The sequence below is a fragment of the Lycorma delicatula genome, chromosome 3, assembly GCF_047948215.1.
Source record: "Lycorma delicatula isolate Av1 chromosome 3, ASM4794821v1, whole genome shotgun sequence".
In the NCBI taxonomy this organism is placed as follows: domain Eukaryota; kingdom Metazoa; phylum Arthropoda; class Insecta; order Hemiptera; family Fulgoridae; genus Lycorma; species Lycorma delicatula.
In genome coordinates this window covers 123,164,284-123,184,614 of record NC_134457.1, presented here as the reverse complement: position 1 = coordinate 123,184,614, position 20,331 = coordinate 123,164,284, and the positions used below count along the sequence as shown (strand labels likewise).

General features: G+C 28.4%; 1 protein-coding gene across 1 annotated transcript in view; it reads right to left on the bottom strand.

The window, feature by feature from the left end:
- sv (paired box protein shaven) overlaps positions 1-20,331 on the bottom strand; it is a 395,488-nt gene that overhangs the window by 60,347 nt on the left and 314,810 nt on the right. The window contains exon 5 of the mRNA XM_075360504.1: positions 19,487-19,684. Within this exon, the coding sequence (XP_075216619.1) occupies positions 19,487-19,684 (198 nt within the window). The remainder of the gene's footprint in view (positions 1-19,486; positions 19,685-20,331) is intronic.

The following is a 20,331-nucleotide window of genomic DNA, read 5'->3' as shown; positions in this document are numbered from 1 at the left end:
TAAATTTCCGGAATATCTCTTAACCCCTTCTACATCTTGAATTTTATGTTTAGATAAATTAAAATCTAGCATACGTGATTCCTACCAAGGTATCACGGGTTTTTTTAACCGTTTTAGGGTTTATTCTTTTTAAGTAGTTCTATTGGTCTGTGTATAAAAAAATTGCTGGCGGTTAACACTATGTCAATCTTTAGTTGAAAGGAAAAAACTGTTTAAGTTCTCATAATTCTTGGCCGAATTTTCATTTATTTTTCTGCCTAGATTTTGAAAAATAAGCTAGTTACATGAATTAAGGAACAAATGTAGAAATGTATTATTTTGTTGAGAAAGGAGTCGATCAATAATTCGTAAATGTCGGCCGATAATAATTCTTTAGGGTTGCTTTGGTTTTATATACCGTTGACAAAAATGGATGTAATGATGTTACGCAGCACGGCCATACAAAGTAAAGAACAGGAAAATGCAGTTTACTTGAGTTTAGGATAGTAATCTTATTTAAATTATGAAATAGTTGCGTAGGTTAATTAAATAATTCAGTTTTGTAATAAAGTATCATTCAAACTGCATTTAAATGAAAATTTACTTGATCTTCGTTTAAAACGAAGACGAAAATCTATACATTTTTTTTTTTTAATTTGTTAAATACTGGTTTTGTTTTAATCTATAAGTTTTAAGAAGAATATTTCTTTTCTCTTATCAGCAAATAAATTTAATAGCTGCTTTATCAAACAAAAAAATCAGCTTTCATCTTGAGTCCTAGCGCATTCATATAAATATGGGTGGTAGTATACAACATCGCACGATAGTCAAGAATGCTTACCGACTGGTTGCGTACATGTAACACCAGAAATTGCAAGTTGGTTACAAATATAAGTTTAGCAACACTCTAGAATGAATCCAGTTCATTAGATACACTTCCGGAATGAATTTGAGTGATACGAAGCGGTGTGGGCTACATTATTATTAAGAATTTTGGAAAATATGCGTAGGAAAACGGTTGAGTTCATTCTACTTACAGTGAGAAATTGTCAAAAAGGTCGGTTTTATATTTTATACTTTTGTTCAGCGAATTAAGATATTACCCTCGAAAATCCATTTAGTACTGCAGAATGAATGTCCAAAAATTAACATAAGTAAATGAAATTCTATTAAATTTAAGCTCAGAAGAGTTGACACTTTTTAGTCCAGCAATTCATACAAGTAATAAATTAACTGCGTCCGTTGAAGAACATCGAGTTATACTATTTTAAACCGTTCAGTTTTTAACGGATTTCTTTGCCCAACAGTAATATTACTTCAGTAAAAATTCTAAATTTTACAATTCACACTATAATCAAACCTTAAAAGAATATACGAGGATATATTCATAACTTCAAAGTAAATATTTGTTATAATATATTTTTTAAACTTAATTTTTTTTGTTGAATTAATAAAAACGGTATAATGAAGCCAGCCATGGTTAGCCACCGACAGTTAAATCGTCCGATTTAACACATCGGACGATTTAACTGTGCGATGTGTTAAATCGTTGCGGCCACTTCAAAAGACAGCTATCGCTACTTTTGAAGTGGCCGCAAACAACTGCTTACAAGAGACAGACTGATGCAACCGATAATTGTTATAGAAATGTGCACATTCATTTAAAATCCTTAGTTTTAATAGAATAACGAATACCGTCCAACAGTTGTATAATTGAAAAATTGTACATTTGAACTGGCCCTTATGCTTTTATCATGCCTATGTGGTTTGGCTAACATTTTATTATTAATTTAATTGGGAATAAATAACAAATATAAATTGAGTTATGAATCCTACAAAGGTTTCTTTAAATATCTTCGAAATTAAACCTGCAGCTTTTAAATAATCAATAAATATTATTTTTCAACGAGCTTATTTCCATACAGAAATAATAAATATTGTTTTATCAACAGATATCTGATTTAAGAAATATTCTGATGAAGCATTCATCTGATGTACGGACATACATACACCACGCAAGGACAAACAGTAGCACCGACAAACTGTTATATTATTTACGTTTTGTGGGTCTTGGTCGTAGATTATGAGTACGAATATGACCTCGTTCAATTATAGATTTTAGATATCTCCTTTTCTTTCTTAGCAAAACAAAATGGACAGTTCTATTAAACAAAAACTATCGTTGCGTTCTCAATGCAGTACCTAAAACATAACGGTATAGTAGTTTTACAAAATAACAGCTACCTATGATGGTCTAATATAACCAACATTTATATTTTGATCTTCATTATTCATGTAAATCCCATTTAGGTAGCTTTTTTTCAATTATCCTAATCTATATAAATAAAAATGTAAATGTTCGTTTGTTCAAAATCTTAAATTTCCGAAAGTTCTTTACCGATTGCTTTGAAATTTTTACACAACGTTGCATTCGAATATGCGCGTGTTTTTATATACCTGCTATTTATATACCTTTTTTAACTGTCTTTCTTTTTCCTGTTTAGCCTCCGGTAACTACCGTTTTAGATAATACTTCAGAGGATGAATGAGGATGATATGTATGAGTGTGAATGAAGTGTAGTCTTGTACATTCTCAGTTCGACCATACCTGAGATGTGTGGTTAATTGAAACCCAACCACCAAAGAACACCGGTATCCACGATCTAGTATTCAAGTCCGTGTAAAAATAGCTGGCTTTACTAGGACTTGAACGCTGGAACTCTCGACTTCCAAATCAGCTGATTTGGGAAGACGCGTTCACCACTAGACCAACCCGGTGGGTTGCTATTTATATACCTAAGATTTCACACCTGTGACAGGGTAAAAACATGCTTTTTTAAAAAAACAGCGCTATCTGTTGGACGTAAAAGCAACACACGCTGTACTAAATATTTTACGATTCCATTTCAGTGTTTACAATGCGTGTGTTCGCTATAGACTAACAAACTACTGGACCGATTTACGCGCAGAGAAAAAGGGAGGGTTAAATTTTGTGAACTTCTGTAATGTTCATTTTGTTAATGTTTTATCAAACTTTCAATTGTGTTCAATCTCTCTCTCTCTCTCTCTCTCTCTCTCTCTCTCTCTCTCTATATATATATATATATATATATATTTTTTCACTCAAATCTAGCAATAGCGAAGCATTGCTGGGTGTGCTAATTGTAAATAATAAAATAAAAATTGTAAATAAAATTGAAAATACAAAATCCAAAAAAATTGGATTTTGTATTTTCTCTTAACTGCTGTAATAAGCCCTCATTAAGAGAATTTCAACGATATATCATATGTGGTTCTTACTTTCATTGGTTCCAGACTTATAGCCAAATAAAATTTTAATTAATGAAATATTTGGATCTTAGAAGGGAAAGGAACATCGGTTTGAATCAGACATCTCCTTTTTTAACTTTTTTTAAAGTTTATATTGATTTATTAATAATTAACTTCTAAAAAAATGAAAAAAATATGTGCAGTTATTAATGAAATAAAGTTTTTGTAATTTTCACTTTAAAAAAATGTGTATTTGTCCACATCAAATTTTTTTTGTTTTACAATGATTTAGATATGCAATTCGACTTTATTTCCGAAGTATAAAATATCAGAGGCCAGAAAACTGTAAAACAGACATAGCAGCAACATAAATTAATTAATTAATTTCTCTCTGCATAACAGGGTATCGCGAAGCGTGTTCATCTTGACCGGCACGTAATTTTATTAAACTGATCTCTTTTACAATACTATTTACTCTGCGCGTGGCTAGTTTAGATTATTTTCTAAAAATTGTGGATCAATTTACAACAAATAATTCATGATTTTTTGAAAAAATACTTTAACGTAGGTATTAATTTATTTATATTGAATTTTTGTCATGTTTTTAATGTAATAAAAAAGATACATTTAACACTTGTAGAATGTTTACGGTGAGTTGACTCATTTTATATGAATAGGTTTGTTCAACTGCGATTTAATTCAGATATCAGCAAAGCAATAATGGGTATTTGTAATGCGACAGTGCTACTAGAAGGTCGGTCCAATGGACATCTGTTATATTGAGCTACATACATTGGTCTATAGTTCGACCCTTCTTCCACATCATTGCTCACTCAGCCTTTACTACAACGTTAGTGTGTTAGTTCAGTTCAAACATGCCTTGTCGTATTATTGGGATTGAATGGATTCAGACCTTGCTGTTCTATCAATTTATTTTATTATATTATTATTAATGTTATAATAATTCCATTTTTTATTCAAATAATTTCTTTCATTAATCGATCAATAAAATAACCGGCCAAATAATAACTTTTTCATAATACTTTCAGGCTACAATCTACAATGATTTATTATCTGCTTAGAAATGTCTGTAATCTTATCTTGTAAGCTTTTAATCAATATAAGCTGATTTCATAAAGGTTAAATTTCTAGCACCACCTGGATCTCGTATTATAGTTTTAAAGTACAACAATATAGCAAATTTTTAAGGTTCTAATTAGTCTTCATGTGATTATTTAAGAATACTCAAAAAATCGTGTTAATTGTTTTAATTCCTCTCATAATGTTAGTTTAAATGAAAAAATTCTACCGGTCTAAAATTGATAGCTGATTGGTTCTTAACAAACGGTATAAAAATTATCAAAGTAAAATTAATTTTATCAACTTTAAGATCAGAAGTGCACCAATTGATCCATCATTAAATTTCGTCATAGAATCAGCTATCATAAGCGCGTATTTTAGAACTAGATTTCTTAGTTTAATAACTGACACTTTAAAAGTCCATTCTAAGAATAATGGACTCCAGAAAAATATTAGTTTGTAACTAAGTTACGAATATCGTTTTTGGAACGAGTCTCATCCGTTTATTCGGTTTTCCGGGCAAGACGCGTAGAATCCAACAAATATTCCAAAAATCATATGAATAACTTGGCAAGAAACATTTGAAAAATAATACATTACCGTTACCAAGTTTATATGTAGTTGAGGTGTTGCTAATCTATATAATTATAATACCAATCGTAGACGTCTCATTTGTCTGCTGAACAATGTAACTACTACTTTTTATGAGATATCTCCAGATTATATTGGAAACGTTTTTACCTATCCCTGGGCTTTAGAAATTAGGTGGGGTTATTTTTCAAAAAAAGAATGATTATGAAATATTAGTTATCAAATGTAGCGTAAATAAATTTTCTGAAACCTGTATTTAAATATAACTGTTTAATTGTAAATGTGTAGCTTTTTATATGTTAAGAGCAGAAGTTATCCTGTTATCTTGTTTAATTGCAATTGTTATAGTTAAAATTAAAAATTTTACATATGTATAATACATATATATATATATATATATATATATATATATATAAAATAAGCACTTCATTGTAAATAAATAATTTATGGCTTTAATGGTTTTACGAACCATATCAGAAGTAACATGTACAAGATCAGGGGTTTTATTTTATTCTATCTGGAGGTTTTTTAATACATAAGTTTTGATGAAAATATAGATTACATAACAGAATCGATTGTTCTGTATTAAAGAAAACTTTTTAAAAAACGCATTAAAAACCGTACTTTCTTAATTCTTTTTTTAATTTTCATTGTCCGAATTCTTGCTCTTATTCGATTTTTTTGAAGTTTCGGTTTTATTACCTTAAAAAAATCAAAATTCGTAAAAGAGTGAAAAAATTTTTTTTATCCTATTTTCCGATTGTAAAATAACGATGGGTAAGATGTAATTGAACTAATACAGCCAGAATAGAAAAAACAAATCGTAAGTGATGATGGTTTATAAGTTCCACAGTCAATCTAGTAATTAAAACATTTTGAATTAAATTTCTACTAGTTTTTTCCTAGCCGGTAGGTTAAAAAGTTATTGATTTATTTCTACGTCTCTTTCTTGTTATGAATATGCTTAATTTTCTGTATTATTTATGGTAAACAACTTAATTTTATACTTTTATCAGTAAAGATATAATTTTTAATTTACTATATCTGATTAAATAAAGATTTAAAATTTTTTTTTCCAAAATAAAAAAAATATATCTTGCTTGCTAAAATTTTGAGAAAATGAGTTCAATTTATTTTTATTTTTTTGTAACTGGGAAATTTTTGTTTAAAATTACTTATATATTAAAAAAAAAAAAATCTAACTATATGTATAGATTTGTAAAATAAATATTTAAATTTATTGTAATTGGAAATTATAATTAGCCATTTATTATTACTGTTATATTGTGCACATCGGATCATTGGTTATGTAAGCTTAACAAAAGAGACTACTCATATAAGAATTGGATGGATGTTTAGGTCACAGATTGGCGGCTTTGAAGCAGTCAATGTAGTGGAAATAACAACTGGAGGAGTTAGTACTTGCACTTTGCTGTAGCAGAAGCGTACCCGTGTACTGGGACATCATCAATTGCGCATCGCTGACAGGTCATGCTAATGTCACATCTAACAACCCCTCGGGCTTACTGTTCTTTATACACTCTGCTTATAATCGCCCTTGTCCATTTTATTTTCCCTTGAATTATCCTGAGTCCATTTTGTTTTCCCTTGAATTACCCTGACTCGTCGCATGCATTTATTTTTGTTTTTAAACACGATCTGTAATGCATACTTTTAGCGTATTTTTAAAGAGCCTTTATTAATTTAATCTAATAATATAACTGAGTGACTCTAAATTTTGAATTTACATTGTAGTAATTTTTTTCGGACTATTAGCTTTAAATTATTATACGGGCCATGTTTGATAAAATTATTATTATTATTACCTTGCTTTAATTTTTTATCAGTGAACATCGCGGAAAATATTTACCAAATTCTAAGTAACAGGTAATATATTGCATAATCACGCAGTTATCTAAAAAAAGGATTTTTTTTATTGAAAAATCAATCCAGTGTTTACATTTTTTTATATACATATTAGGAAAACGTATTTATTATTAGAAAAATAGCATACGATTTGATCTTGGAGGAATTATTAACAAAAATACGTATTACTTATTCATTTATGTGTGTTGCATTAAATAGTCTTAGTCCCCTTAGTTTGAAAAACCTTTGTAGAGAGCTCATGATAGTTCAAATTTAAATTTATCTGTTTCTGTTTTTTTTTCTGTTTCGTTGACTTTACGATAATTTTAAGTTATAACTTGATAGTATTTTGTTTAAATTTATTTATTCACAATAATTTGTTTCGGAGAATATTCTCCATAAAAAATAATTGCTTATTTATAAAATAATCATAATGTAATATATTGTACAATTATTATTACGTTTATAAAAGATAAATTAAATTAATACAGCTGTAGGCATGCGCACACTCATAAAGGGAGACAAACTATAATAATTAATCAATAAACAATAACAATAATTGAAACATAGCTAAATATAATATCTATTTTAGGTTTATATTTGATCATTAAGCCATCCATTTTTTAAACTTTAATTTTATCTCGGGCTGTTATATAACTGTCAGATAAGAATGTATTTTACATATGAAAATTTTCCATGATAAATTTTGCGTGTTTATTTCTATTTTTATCATCCTTGAATTATTTATAATTATGTACCTAAAATCAAATCTACGACAATGTATTCTAAATCCAGGACTACGACAATTTGAGGAACCAGTTTCAACAAATGAGGAACCAATTTAAAATTTTGCTCGGATAATAGGAAAATAGCAGCACCATAACAAAATCAATAAACAGATTTTACTTTCTGATACTCTATTTTATTTTAATAATCGATGGATGAAGTCTTTACTTTGTGAAAATCCATAAGAACAAAAAAAAAAATGAAAAGAAATTTTTTTATTGTATTGAATATATAAAAATATTGAATCACTACAGGGCTTTCAAAAGGAAAAAAGACAACAATCCTCAAGAATAGTTGAGAGAAACAAGAGAATACAATTTCGAAGAATGACATAATATTAGGTAAAGAGAAAACTGCAAAGAAGGTGAAGATTGGAAGGTGGTCTTTCAGAGGCCAACATAAAAAAAAAAATTGTGTTATTTTTTGTCATTTTACTTTAATTAAATATTTTTATCTGGTTATTTTAGAGGAAAAACATATTTTTAAATTAAATTGTTTATATTTCTTAATTTATTGAATTAACAAATAATTTGACAAAATACGTTGACTAAGTGCCATAATGGAGTAGTTATAGATGGATGGCCTGACTTCTACTATAAGGGGACTAAGACTGTTTAATGGAATACACATAATCAACATATACAAAATGTTTTTTCATTGCTGGAGCAATTTAAAACACATATTTTTAAGAAGAACGGACGATTTCTGACCTAATGCTTTGGGTCAGTAACACTGCATCCCAACATAACCTATAAAAAATCCTAACATAATCTAAAAAAAACCTCATTTTAATCATAACTTTAATACCAGTGAACCAATTTTTATTTTATTTATACCAAATTACTTGTCATTCAAAATGCATTCGAATGAGATGTCACAAGCTACACCTTCTTATTTAAAAAAAATAAGTTTCCAACCCTTGAAAATTAAAAAAAAATTAAGGGCGACATTTTGTGTTGGTAATTTTAAAAGTAATTTTCACAGTTTTAATCCACAGATTATGATTACTTCAAATAGTTTATAAAAAGTTATATCACGCAATTTTATAGCGATTTTTGTTGTACTGAAATTTATAAAAAGTACTACCTCGAATGGTTTTTCGCACTTACCGAGTGACGGGATAGGCGGATTTTAATTCTATTTTCATCAAAATTCATTATTTTTTTCGGTTGTCAGTTAATGTAATTAAACATGACCATTACCATTTAAGATTTTTGAGTTGGGGTAGGTGGGTTCCAACCCTTTGAAAATAATTTTAAAACGTCGCCCCCCCCGAGAATGGTATACATGCCTGCAAACAGAAATACGATGGGACTGATAGCTGTTGAATAATATATGTGGTAACTTTTCAAATGATCGCCCGGTATAACTAACTATTAAGTATTACTGAGTGAGTAATTAAATAAAGCTGTTTGCAGTATTGCATAATAAATATTCACTAATTTGTAACTTTCGTAATTCGTACCCCACAAGAATTATTATTTTTTTAAAAATATTGCTGTTTTTCTTGGTTTTTTATTCTTTTAAAGAAATTTGCACTCAATTTAAGTAAGCAAGTTACGTAAATCTGGATTAAATTTAGTGTTTGTATAAAATGTCATTAATTGTTTCCCGAAAGCGGTTTTTTTCATGTTTACAGTATCTGTATATATTACATAGTCTCCGTATTATATTATGCCTTACAGTTTTACGTAGTAACGGTTATGAGTTACTATGTTTTAAACGAGTTTGAGATCAGTAAGTTGACTTAGTACGTCCTCTAATTTTTCATGGAATTGGGACTCTGATGTTGCTTGTAATAAACGAAAGCGAACAACTGAAGCCAAAATATCTGACGTCGATGAAGCTGTTTGGACATGGTGCAAACAACAACGAGTTGCTGGTTCCGAATTCGTGAAATAGAATTGCAAACTGCTGCTGAACGTTTCGCTCGAAGATGCGAAAATAAAGACTTTAAGGGGAGTACGGATTGATCGTTTCAATTTTGAAATCGATATGGAAGATGTACCCAAACAATATGTGGAGAAGGTTCAGATCATGAAAGTATTCATTTGTTTCAAGAAAATTTGAAAAAAATAATTTGTGATAATAAATCGGTTTGTCGTGGAAAGCAATTCCAAATAATACTCGAGTCAGCAAAAAAAAAAAAAAAAAAAAAAAAAAAAAAAAAAAAAAAACAACGCATACTCCCCTGGACATAAAATGTATAAAAATAGAATCTCAACAATAATGTGTGCTAATTCTGATGCAACATGCAAACTTAAATCTGCACTAGTCGGAAAATCAAGACATCCGAGAGCTATGAAAAATATAACAGAAACAGACCTGCCAGTAATTTATAAAGCCAGCAGAAAGGCTTGGTTCACCTCTGAAATTTTTAGATCATGGTTTCACGGAAATTTCGTTCCACCCGTCTTAAATTTCAAACGGAAGAAAAGGCTGTTCCTCGTATGATGTTAAAACATTTTTATTATTGGATAATGTGCCAGCGCATCCATCAGAAGACATCTTACGGAGTAGTAGTGGAAAAAATAAATTTTTGTTTATGTCACCGAATACATCAGCGTTGATCCAACCAAGGATCAAGGCGATACCCTTATTTGCAAACGTTTATTTAAAAAGATTCTGATTCCGCTGACATAAGAGGAAACAGACATTAATTAATCTGAAAAATTACAATATAAAAAAATGCCATATTCAATTTGGTTTCGAGTTTGAAGGAGATGAAAGCTACGATAATTTCAAACGCATGGAAATCAATTTTGCAAGATGAAAATCACGAAAAAATTTCAGCGAAATTGAAGAAGACGAGTACAGGAATGTTTTAGAAACGGCCAGAGAATGCAAAGTGGAAGACTTACGAGAATGGTTAAATGTAGATGAAAATGAATTTGGGTATGCTGTCAAGACGGAAGAAGAAATAACGGCTGCCGTAGACGAACGTTTTGCTGGCGATTGCAACAAGATTGTTCTGATAGTGAGAAGTACTACTGCCAAGAAATCCGAAAAGAGACTGTAAAATTAAGAGACGCTAAAAACCATATTGATTCATTAAAGTTGTGCAACGCAAACAGTGAATTTAATAAATATTTCTTCATATTAAACAAAATGAAGCAGGTTATTGTAACGATACCAATGTTCTTTGGTGGTTGGGTTTCAATTAACCACACATCTCAGGAATAGTCGAACTGAGACTGTACAAGACTACACTTCATTTCATATACTTACACTTCATATCATCCTCATTCATCCTTTAAAATAATACCTGAACGGTAATTCCCGGAACCTAAACAGAAGAGTATTGTAACAAAAAAGTCTGACGTGGAGACCACATGACTTCCTTGTACGCCTATTAAATTACATGTACATATTTTTTTTTTTTTTAAATGAAGATTAGATAAGATTTTATTTCATTAATAACTTCTGATATTTTATCATAATCTTTTTTTTAATGTTACTGAATTATTATTTATTGTAAAAATCTTTTTACAATCGGAGGTTAATAATTATTAATAAATCAGTATATTTAAGTTAAAAAAAAAGGAGATGAAGTCAGATTGAACCGATGTAACTTCCCCTTGTAAGATCCAAATATTTCAATAATTAAAGTTTTATTTGGCTTTCACTGTGGGACCAATGAATATAAGTACCACTTATGATATGTCGTTGAAACCTCTTAATGAGGCTTATTACTGCAGTTTAAGAAACAGTCAAAAATCCAATTTTTTTTTGGATTTTAAACTTTTAACCTAACATAGAGTTATAAATACTAACAAATGATGAAAAAATAATCATAAATTCGTTTGTGTGGGGTGGGCCATTTAAATTCCGTTCAAAGAATCTTCCAGTTAAGTTAATTGGAGAAATATACAACGTAACTTCTAGAAGAACCTCGTCCATAAGATTAAAAAACAATCATTGAAATGATTGCATTCATATAAAAATAAAATATTGAACATACATTAAAAAAATAGTAAATATGATTTTTGTTTTAATTGATGATAAATAGTGTCAAGAATAATTAGTACATAGCTAAACGACCGTTCATTTGCATAATCTTTTGTAAGCACTCTCGAGAAATAAGTTGAACTAAGCAAAACATTCGGCTATGAAAAATCATAGCAAATTAGTAAAATTTGTACCTAAGTTCAAAAAATTAAACGTAAATGCAATAATAAAAACGTAATAATAAAAATAAAAGTAAATTAATAATATTTTAATAACGAAAGTTAATATAAATAATAAAAACGAAGATGAATTTAACGAAAAAATAATAAATAAATAAAAGGCTGTACAGTCTTTTGTGGATTAATCCTTTGTTGTAGGAATAGAGTTACTAGAAATGTAATGTTCAGTTAATATATTAATCCTAGAATATTTTATTATTTTTATATTTTTTTTTCTTAGAATTACAAGAAAATGGATTCAGTAGAATAAATTATGCATTGTTTTGGAAACAATATCATATAGGCAAACTTTCACAGGCCTTCCTGCAAATATTTGAAAATTACTACCAGTGAACTACTTGCAATTCGGTTTTAATTGTTTTTATTTTTATTTTTTTAGTAAATGTGATAGAAATATGACTAATCTTCGAAGAACTGTAGTTTAAACCGAACTTTAAAATGTAAAACGAATTCTGTTGGCAGTACATTTAATGTTCAAAAGAATTTAAAAGAACTTCTTATATATTCTTTAATAATAATAATAATAATATATATAAGAACATATTTTTAATTTTAAACTAGAGCACCTTCATATTGAAGCTATAAATTTATGATCACTTATTAGAATTTGTTGTAGTAGTGGTAATAACATTTCTTAATCTGACTACTTTAATTATAGATATACTGTGTATATTACTATTGAACACGTTTTTACAACTATCTCGTCATTATGAACAAATTTCATTATTAAATATAACTCGTATTAAATTGATTAAAAAAATAGTTTGTCGAACATTGTTTTTAAAAAAAAGATTATACGTATAAATAAATGTAATATATATGGTACGATTTAAAAATAATTCGTTATTTTTGTTGTATGATTTTTAAACCGAAACGAAACGTGTTGTATCTTAGTCTGGTCGTAACATGTAAGTAGCAGTCGTGTAGAAGAGAGTGGAGGCGTTGTGGAACTTTATGGCGCGTGTGTCCAAGTTCCTTCTTATTGATCTCGGTGGCTGAGCAAGAAGTTTGTTCGCCCATTGGGTAAGATGCGGCCCCTTCTCCCTAAAACCACCCCCCGGAAAATACTCTACTGCATACCAATTGGAAAGACAACTGATCAACATACTGAAACTTCCAAACACTGTATCAAGATCACAAAACCCATTTACTGATATGTTTCAATCTCTCTTAACTTGAATATTTATTTAGTTTTATTTCAATAAACGTTACGGTATTTATTTTTCTCTTAACTTATTCGTGTACTATTTAAAACTATTTTATAATTTTATTAATTCATCCGTTTTTATAACTACATTCGCTTTTGTATTTTGAAGTTTTTATTTTTGTTTTATGTTTAATTATTTTAGAGATCAAAATAATTATTTTATTGTTTTAGTCTTTAAGTAAATATTTAGCCTCACGAGTAAATAACAATTTTAAATGACAGTGACTATTTCTTTATGCCAAACTTAATATTCCAACGTTATATTGCACGCTATGTCTATATTATACAATATATTATTTGTTGATTTTTATTTAATTCACGCGTGTTTAGTCATGCTTGCAATTGTATTTTTTTACTGTAAATATTCTTATAATTTAGTAACTAAAAAACTTCAATTTCCAAATAAAACTTGTACTAATTAAGATCTTAACGTTTTTTATATTTATTTATTTATTGAAATTTTATATTTTTTATAAATATAATTGTTTTGTTTGGTTTTATTATTATTATTTGAAATATTATGTAACTTAATAACGTTTTAATGGATTTAAATTATTCAGTTTCAACTGAATAATAGAAATATATATTTTTTACTGCTACATTATTATATTTTAAGTGTATGTACTTCTAAAGAATACAAAAACAAAAAATAATACTCTAAATATAATTTATATTTAACTTTCTTTTATCAAGACATTTCTGTATCTTTTAAGTTTTTAATTTATTATCTGCACACGTAGCGCGAGACAAATTTGCTAGTATGATTTTATGGTTTAAATCTTCATTAGTTACTTTATTCTTTAGTTAATTTTAATAACATCTTACTATCAAAGTGTACCAGTAGTTACGTTTCAGGAATTTTCGGGTGGAATTCGAATAAAATAAATTTTTGTATTATAATCCTGGTATACAGCAGTAAAATCCAGAAATAAAATGGAAAACATTTCTGTTCTGACTTATTTTATTGAGAAAAAACAGAAACTTACATATAACTATGAAACAATTCTTAAATTAACCCCGGCGGGTTTTATATATATATAAAACCCGTCTGGCTAGTCTAGTAGTTAAACTCGTCATCGCAAAATGAGCTGATTTTTGAAGTCGAGAGTTCTAAGTCGAGAGTTTCGACTGTGGAAACTGGTGTTCTTTGGTGGTTGGATTTCAGTTAACAACATTGAGAAGACAATGCAAACCACCCGTAAAACCTGTCAGGAAAATTCCAATGGCAAAAACATCAACGTCTATAGAATGGCCAAAGGTCGGACACGACTGAATGGCTAAATTTGATTTATATATATATATATAAACAATTATTTGTTATTCATGGAAATTATTCAGGACGATATTAAGAAATATTTCATTTTTTCCACTATTGAAGGAAAATAATGATAGGAAAAATTGTTTTTCTATTGAATATTTGTAAGAATTACAGTTACGGAATTTATTTCAATTTTAAATTTTATGTAATTTTAGCATTTACTGGATAAATAGATTTTAGTTATCCATTCAAGTTACTAAATTTTCTCATTTTTTTTCCTTTCCCAGTTTATTTTGATTATAATAAATATTATAGAAAACATTATTATAGTTTTTCTCAATTTCTTCGTACGCCAAAAAATGGATATATTACAAGTATAAAATAATTTTCAATTATGTTACATTTATTAGATTGCAAGAGAAATTAATTCTGTAACGAATGGAAAATTCTGTGACTGACAGGAATTCGAATCCAGTACTTTTTAAATGATACTGTCTCTTCATTAAAATTATTTATTTCAACGGTTTTTATTTTAATCCTTTAGATTTTAAAACCGTTCAAATTTGTTTTGTTTTAAATTGTGCTGATTATCATCAAAATAAATTTATTTCAGGTAAATTTATCAACCTGTACTACATTTTTTAAATGGAATTCAGTCATGATTAATCATGTTTCTTTAAGCTTTCAATAGCAGAACTTAAATAAAATAATCCTGTGAATTGTTAAATGTTTTGGAAAAAATTATCTGATATAGCTTATTAACGAAGAAATTGTGTACAGATTAATTATAATTTATGAAATATTATGGTAATAACTAAAATTATCCTTTTTTTATTATATAGGTTTTTTAGCACGGGGTAGCAAAATATTTAAATGTTTGGTTAATGAGCGGTTTTTATTAAAATAAGAATTGCGATTGTGACTGTAAGAAGGTATGGAATAAAAGTTTATGTTGTAGGATTGATGTAGTCAATCCGTAGTGTATTAGAAACAGAAAAAATAATTTAGTGTAGATAATAGCTGAGATTTAAACCTATCTTCAGTACATAAACCAGTAGCTGTATCGATTTTTATTAAAAAAAGGGTTATTTTTATTAAATTATGGATTATTGTTGCATTAGCAACAAACTACTTACTTTGTACTTGCTTTTAAGTTATTTTCTTTTATATTGTTCACCTCTATAGCATCGAGGGTTATATCGATTTACTTAGTAATATGACTGTTTAATTTCATTAATTTGAAAATTATACAATTTTTAATCGTATCGATTAAAATACATGCTTATTGAATCCGATAGTTTTTAAATTGAGTTCATCTGATTTCGTGATCAGTATTATTTATTGTTAATTTTCCAAGGATGTATATTAAAATATTTTTTTATAATTATTTTAAAACATAAATTTTTAATAATGAAAATAAATTATTAATCGTACATTTTTAGAAATTAATTTATAAATGAATGAATTAAATGAGATTAATTCTGCACCGTATCGTATATACCGCACGATGAGAAAAGCGTAAAGCCAGCAAGTCGAATTGTGAGGGGCTGGCTGGCTGGTTTGCTAGTTGTATTTTTATAAGGGTGGCAGCGGAAACGTAGTGATCTCATTGCTGGGTTCCAAGACTACTCTGACTTTATCCATTCTCTTTCTCTTGCCACCACTTGTTCCCAGCGTGGCGTTATTTCCCCTTCCGACTTATCCACTGTTTCTTCTTCTTCTTCTTATTTTTCTTTTGCTTCATCTCTTTAACTTCTTTTTCTAGTATTCGACAGTCCTTGTCAATAATTTCGTTTTAATTCGATTGTCGATATGTAATTTATTATTATTATTTTAATATTTTTATCTACCCTGTAGACTATAGAATAATCATGATTAAATTCCATAATAAAAATCACTCTTGGCTATTAAAACAAATAATTGAAGTTGCTGCCGATTTACTAATATAATATACAGTTATATATATTTTTTGACAATTTAATTTAATGCACGTCTGCTTAATAAAACTGAAACAAGTTTATTTTCTTGTTTATATCACTTCAAACTGACTAGGGCTGACTACAGTTAAACATGAGAAAAATAAGTTTTTGAATTTCACTGTCAAAATATCTCTTTAGTTCTACGGAAATAGTTTTGCCATGTTTAGAAGGCATTTCTGTAATATTCAGAATGATAGTGATTGCATAGTATTTTCTAAACTGTAATTAATGTTAATTAAATGTTTAATTGTTTTTAAGGTTTTCAGTTTTATCGAAATGATTTATTAATCTAAAGACACTTCTGGTTGTTACCATACAAACATAATTTGGTATTCATTTAGTAATTTTACGATAAATCCACAGGTGATCGAATGAAGATGGCCACCATTAGGATCTCTGAAGCTATTAAGTTTTATGACAAACTTTAAATGGGAAACCTTCTCTAAATTTTTCTCTTCATTAAAAATACACTATTACAATTTTTGAAATCATCGCCATTTTTCAGGTACGGGGGCCAACTACTTTTACGTACGTTGGCCAACTTTATTTCAAACGGTTTTATCACATTTTTTAGAAAATATTATTTTAAGACGGCTATTCTTGGCTATTTTTCTCTAAACGCAGCCGTTGAATTAATCACCGTAAAATATTAAAATCTTTAACTTTTTTTTTATGATGGATATATAAAGGTGACATTCTTAAAATGAAAACCCTTTATTTTCTGGGAAAAAAACCCGCGTCATTATTTTTCTTTCTACGCTAGTAATAAGTAAACTGATTAGGATGAAAACAAATAATGGTTTTATGCAGAAAATTGTAGCAAATAAAGATTATGATTTTTTATCTTAAGTCTTTTTTGTATATAGACTAGTTCAGACACAAACGTCACATTTATAACGTATACTATATAGTAACCGGATTTTTACATTCAATCTAATTTATTTTTGTAACGTGAAACGTGAAAAAAGATTCATTACAAGTAAAGATTTGGGATAGCTAAATTAAATATTCATGGATCGAAAATATGATGTAGATAATCATGATTTTTCGATGTAGATATGAGATTCAGTAGACCAGTACGAGAAATTAGAACGCTTAAAATAATACAAAATTACCGTTAACTATAAAAAAAATCGTTTTAATTTTTAGTAGAAGTTTTTAAACTGGAAAAATTGAATAACTGTTTAAATTTTGAAGTAGGTTTATATATCTTACATAATTAAAATCGTTGATTAAAAAAAAAGATTTTATATTTCTTTCTGTATACGTCACAGACCGTATTATTTTATTTTCCTTTTTCTATTCAGAAAAGATTTATCTATAGGTCTAAGATAATGTATTTTTTCTGACCGTAAAAGCTATATTGAATGCGTGATTCATTGGTACATATAAATATATATATAAAAATAAACGATCACAATCCAGGACCTTGTGTGTAGGGGGAGACTGTAGATGAAGGGTATAATACGCTCGTGTATAGGATGTTTGGTCTCCTTCTTCATAGTACGTATAACATAAAGGGCATTTCAAATCGGAGCACCACAACAAAGAGGAAACTATGTTTTGCGATCGATGTGAAAAAAAAGTAACTGCACATAAACTGTATTATTTGTTGTAATACTACAACCCTTATTCCTTCTTTTGTCTCTTTGTAGTTAGGTTATTTCTTTTTATGGTAGGAACAGAGATCTATGCAGTCAATTTTTTTGTTTTTATAGATCGATTAAATTTACTTTTTGTCTATGTTTTTTATATGGACATACGGTCTCATATATTTATATATATAATTATATATTAATGAAACAGTAAGCTTGGAAAATATGTTAGCTTGCTTCTAAATTTATATAAAATTGAAAATAAAAGATTTTTTTTGAACATCGTTAAATAATATGTTTCATTCTGTTAGTGGAAAACATTCGTTAGTGGCAAGTAAAGCGTTTGCTTTACTTAAATGTGACTGATCACAAAACCTAGACCGACCATATATCTTATTCTAAAAATATCAGTTTTGTTGTAAATACTACAGATACATAAAACAGAACAGTGTGTTATTTGAAAAAATGATCTTGAAAGATTTCGTTTATATCACTTAATTCTATAACCAAAAATAGAAGCGCGACAGATTGATGAAAAATCGTTAATTGAATTTTTTTTGAAAGATTTCGTTTTAAAAACACTGAGTTTACACGTGAGCATAAGTTTATTATTCCTGCATTTAAAAAAAGATCTTTATGTATTCTTTGATAAATAAAATAAAATTTCCTTTTGTTGAATTTAATTTTTATTCTTATCATTTCGATGCAAGTCATGTTGCGTTTTCATTAATCTTATCTAATATTCGTGGTAGCTCTGAAACATCTCATCGAGTACAATAACTTCTCAATTTTATAAGGAAGTAAACTGGGCATAAAAATACTAATCGTATATTCCATTTGTTGTAGAAAGAAAGCAATAGTGGATCTATTTTTCGATTTTAGAATCGAAAGTTGGATTTAGTATACATTAAATTATATCTGTAATACTTCACAATTTGTTTGATGATAAAATTACTTTAAAATTTTGTAAATAATTTAGGTGATGTAATTCAAGTTATGTGTAAAAATTATCAATTAATTTTGGATTTTAACGAAAACCTAAAAAAAAAAATTAAATTATGTATCAAATGTATTTAATTGAAAAAGAAAGTTTATCAGTGTAAGTAATATTTGTGTAGGTGGTGTTAAATTGACAAATATTTGTTTGTTTATCTGTTAGTTCGTACAAGCCTTAGTTTTGATTGTTTTTACCGCGATTGTAGAACAACCGCTTCCCATGTCCTAGTCAAACACCTCCTCTCATCCCTCGTGTCGGCTGACACTTCCATTAAGCTCTAATTAATTGGCTCCGTCTTGCAGACAATGCTTGATTGATCGGTTGCCCTTCGCCGTTTGCATACACAGGGGACTGACAACTGGCCGGCCCTTTGCTGTCAACCGCCCCATCCTTTTCCCGGTGTGGGTTTTGAGCGAAGCCAACACGACATCGACTGATTGTAGTTACGAGTTCGCGGCAACTAGAAAAATTTGGCCGCAATCGACTATATACAAATCGATAGGAAACATTCATTTAATAAAATCAGTAGAAATTAAACTAATCCTTTTAGTTTTTAACACGCTTTTATTTATTTATTTTTTTAATATTGAATAATTTAAAAAAAAAATTCATAAAACTAACAACATCGGGTTTTTTCTTTTGATCAATGAATTTTAACGTATGAAATAAATTAAGTTGGTTTTAACTTTACCTGTTTATGGATGAGACTGAAGGTACATTATCTTGCGAACAAATTCCTTCTGATAGCAATCTGTCTCTTATTTCCCAGGCAAACATGGTAGGATTCTCTCTTTTATAGTTCGCTATTGCATCTACTACTGGGGCAGTTGCCACTTTAGGTTTACTGCCACCTATCACGCCAGCTTTAAAACTTCCTGTCTCGTAATATCTGTAAAAAAGAAAAAACACATTTTATATGATGTATAATTTTGTGTAAATGTTCTATACTTACATTTTAAGTGAATTATTATTTGTACTCGCGTTAGTTTAAATTATATTCATTTAATTGTAATAAACTTTTATATTTTCCTTGGCAACTGATTGAAAGTTAGATAGGCTGCTTGTTCCTATGACCCGAATTTCGAAAGTATTTTTTTGATTATCTATCTATCGGGTACCTAATCTCGTTAGATATCTTCTTTAAAAAAATATTTTTTTTTTTTAATTTTTAGAAATAATTTGTAGTACAATTATTTGTTGGAAGGCGATGTACAGAATTGCTCTTGTACCAATACTGTAACATATAAAAAATAATTTGGCCGTAATTTTTATAACGGCTATCTCAATATACAGGGTGTCAAATATAAAACGGAACCCAACCTTATATTGGTAGGTATTGAAATAATAAAAAGGCATGTGTAAATGTAAATGTAATTTTTATTATTACCATCCATTACCTTACATTTAGAGTAAATGTTGGAAGTGGCCGCCATCTTCTTGAATACAAGCTTCAATTCTTTTTACAGCGTTTCTTGCAACGTTTTTCAAAGTTTGTGGCTGGATATTTAATACAGCTTGTTCAATATTGACTTTCAA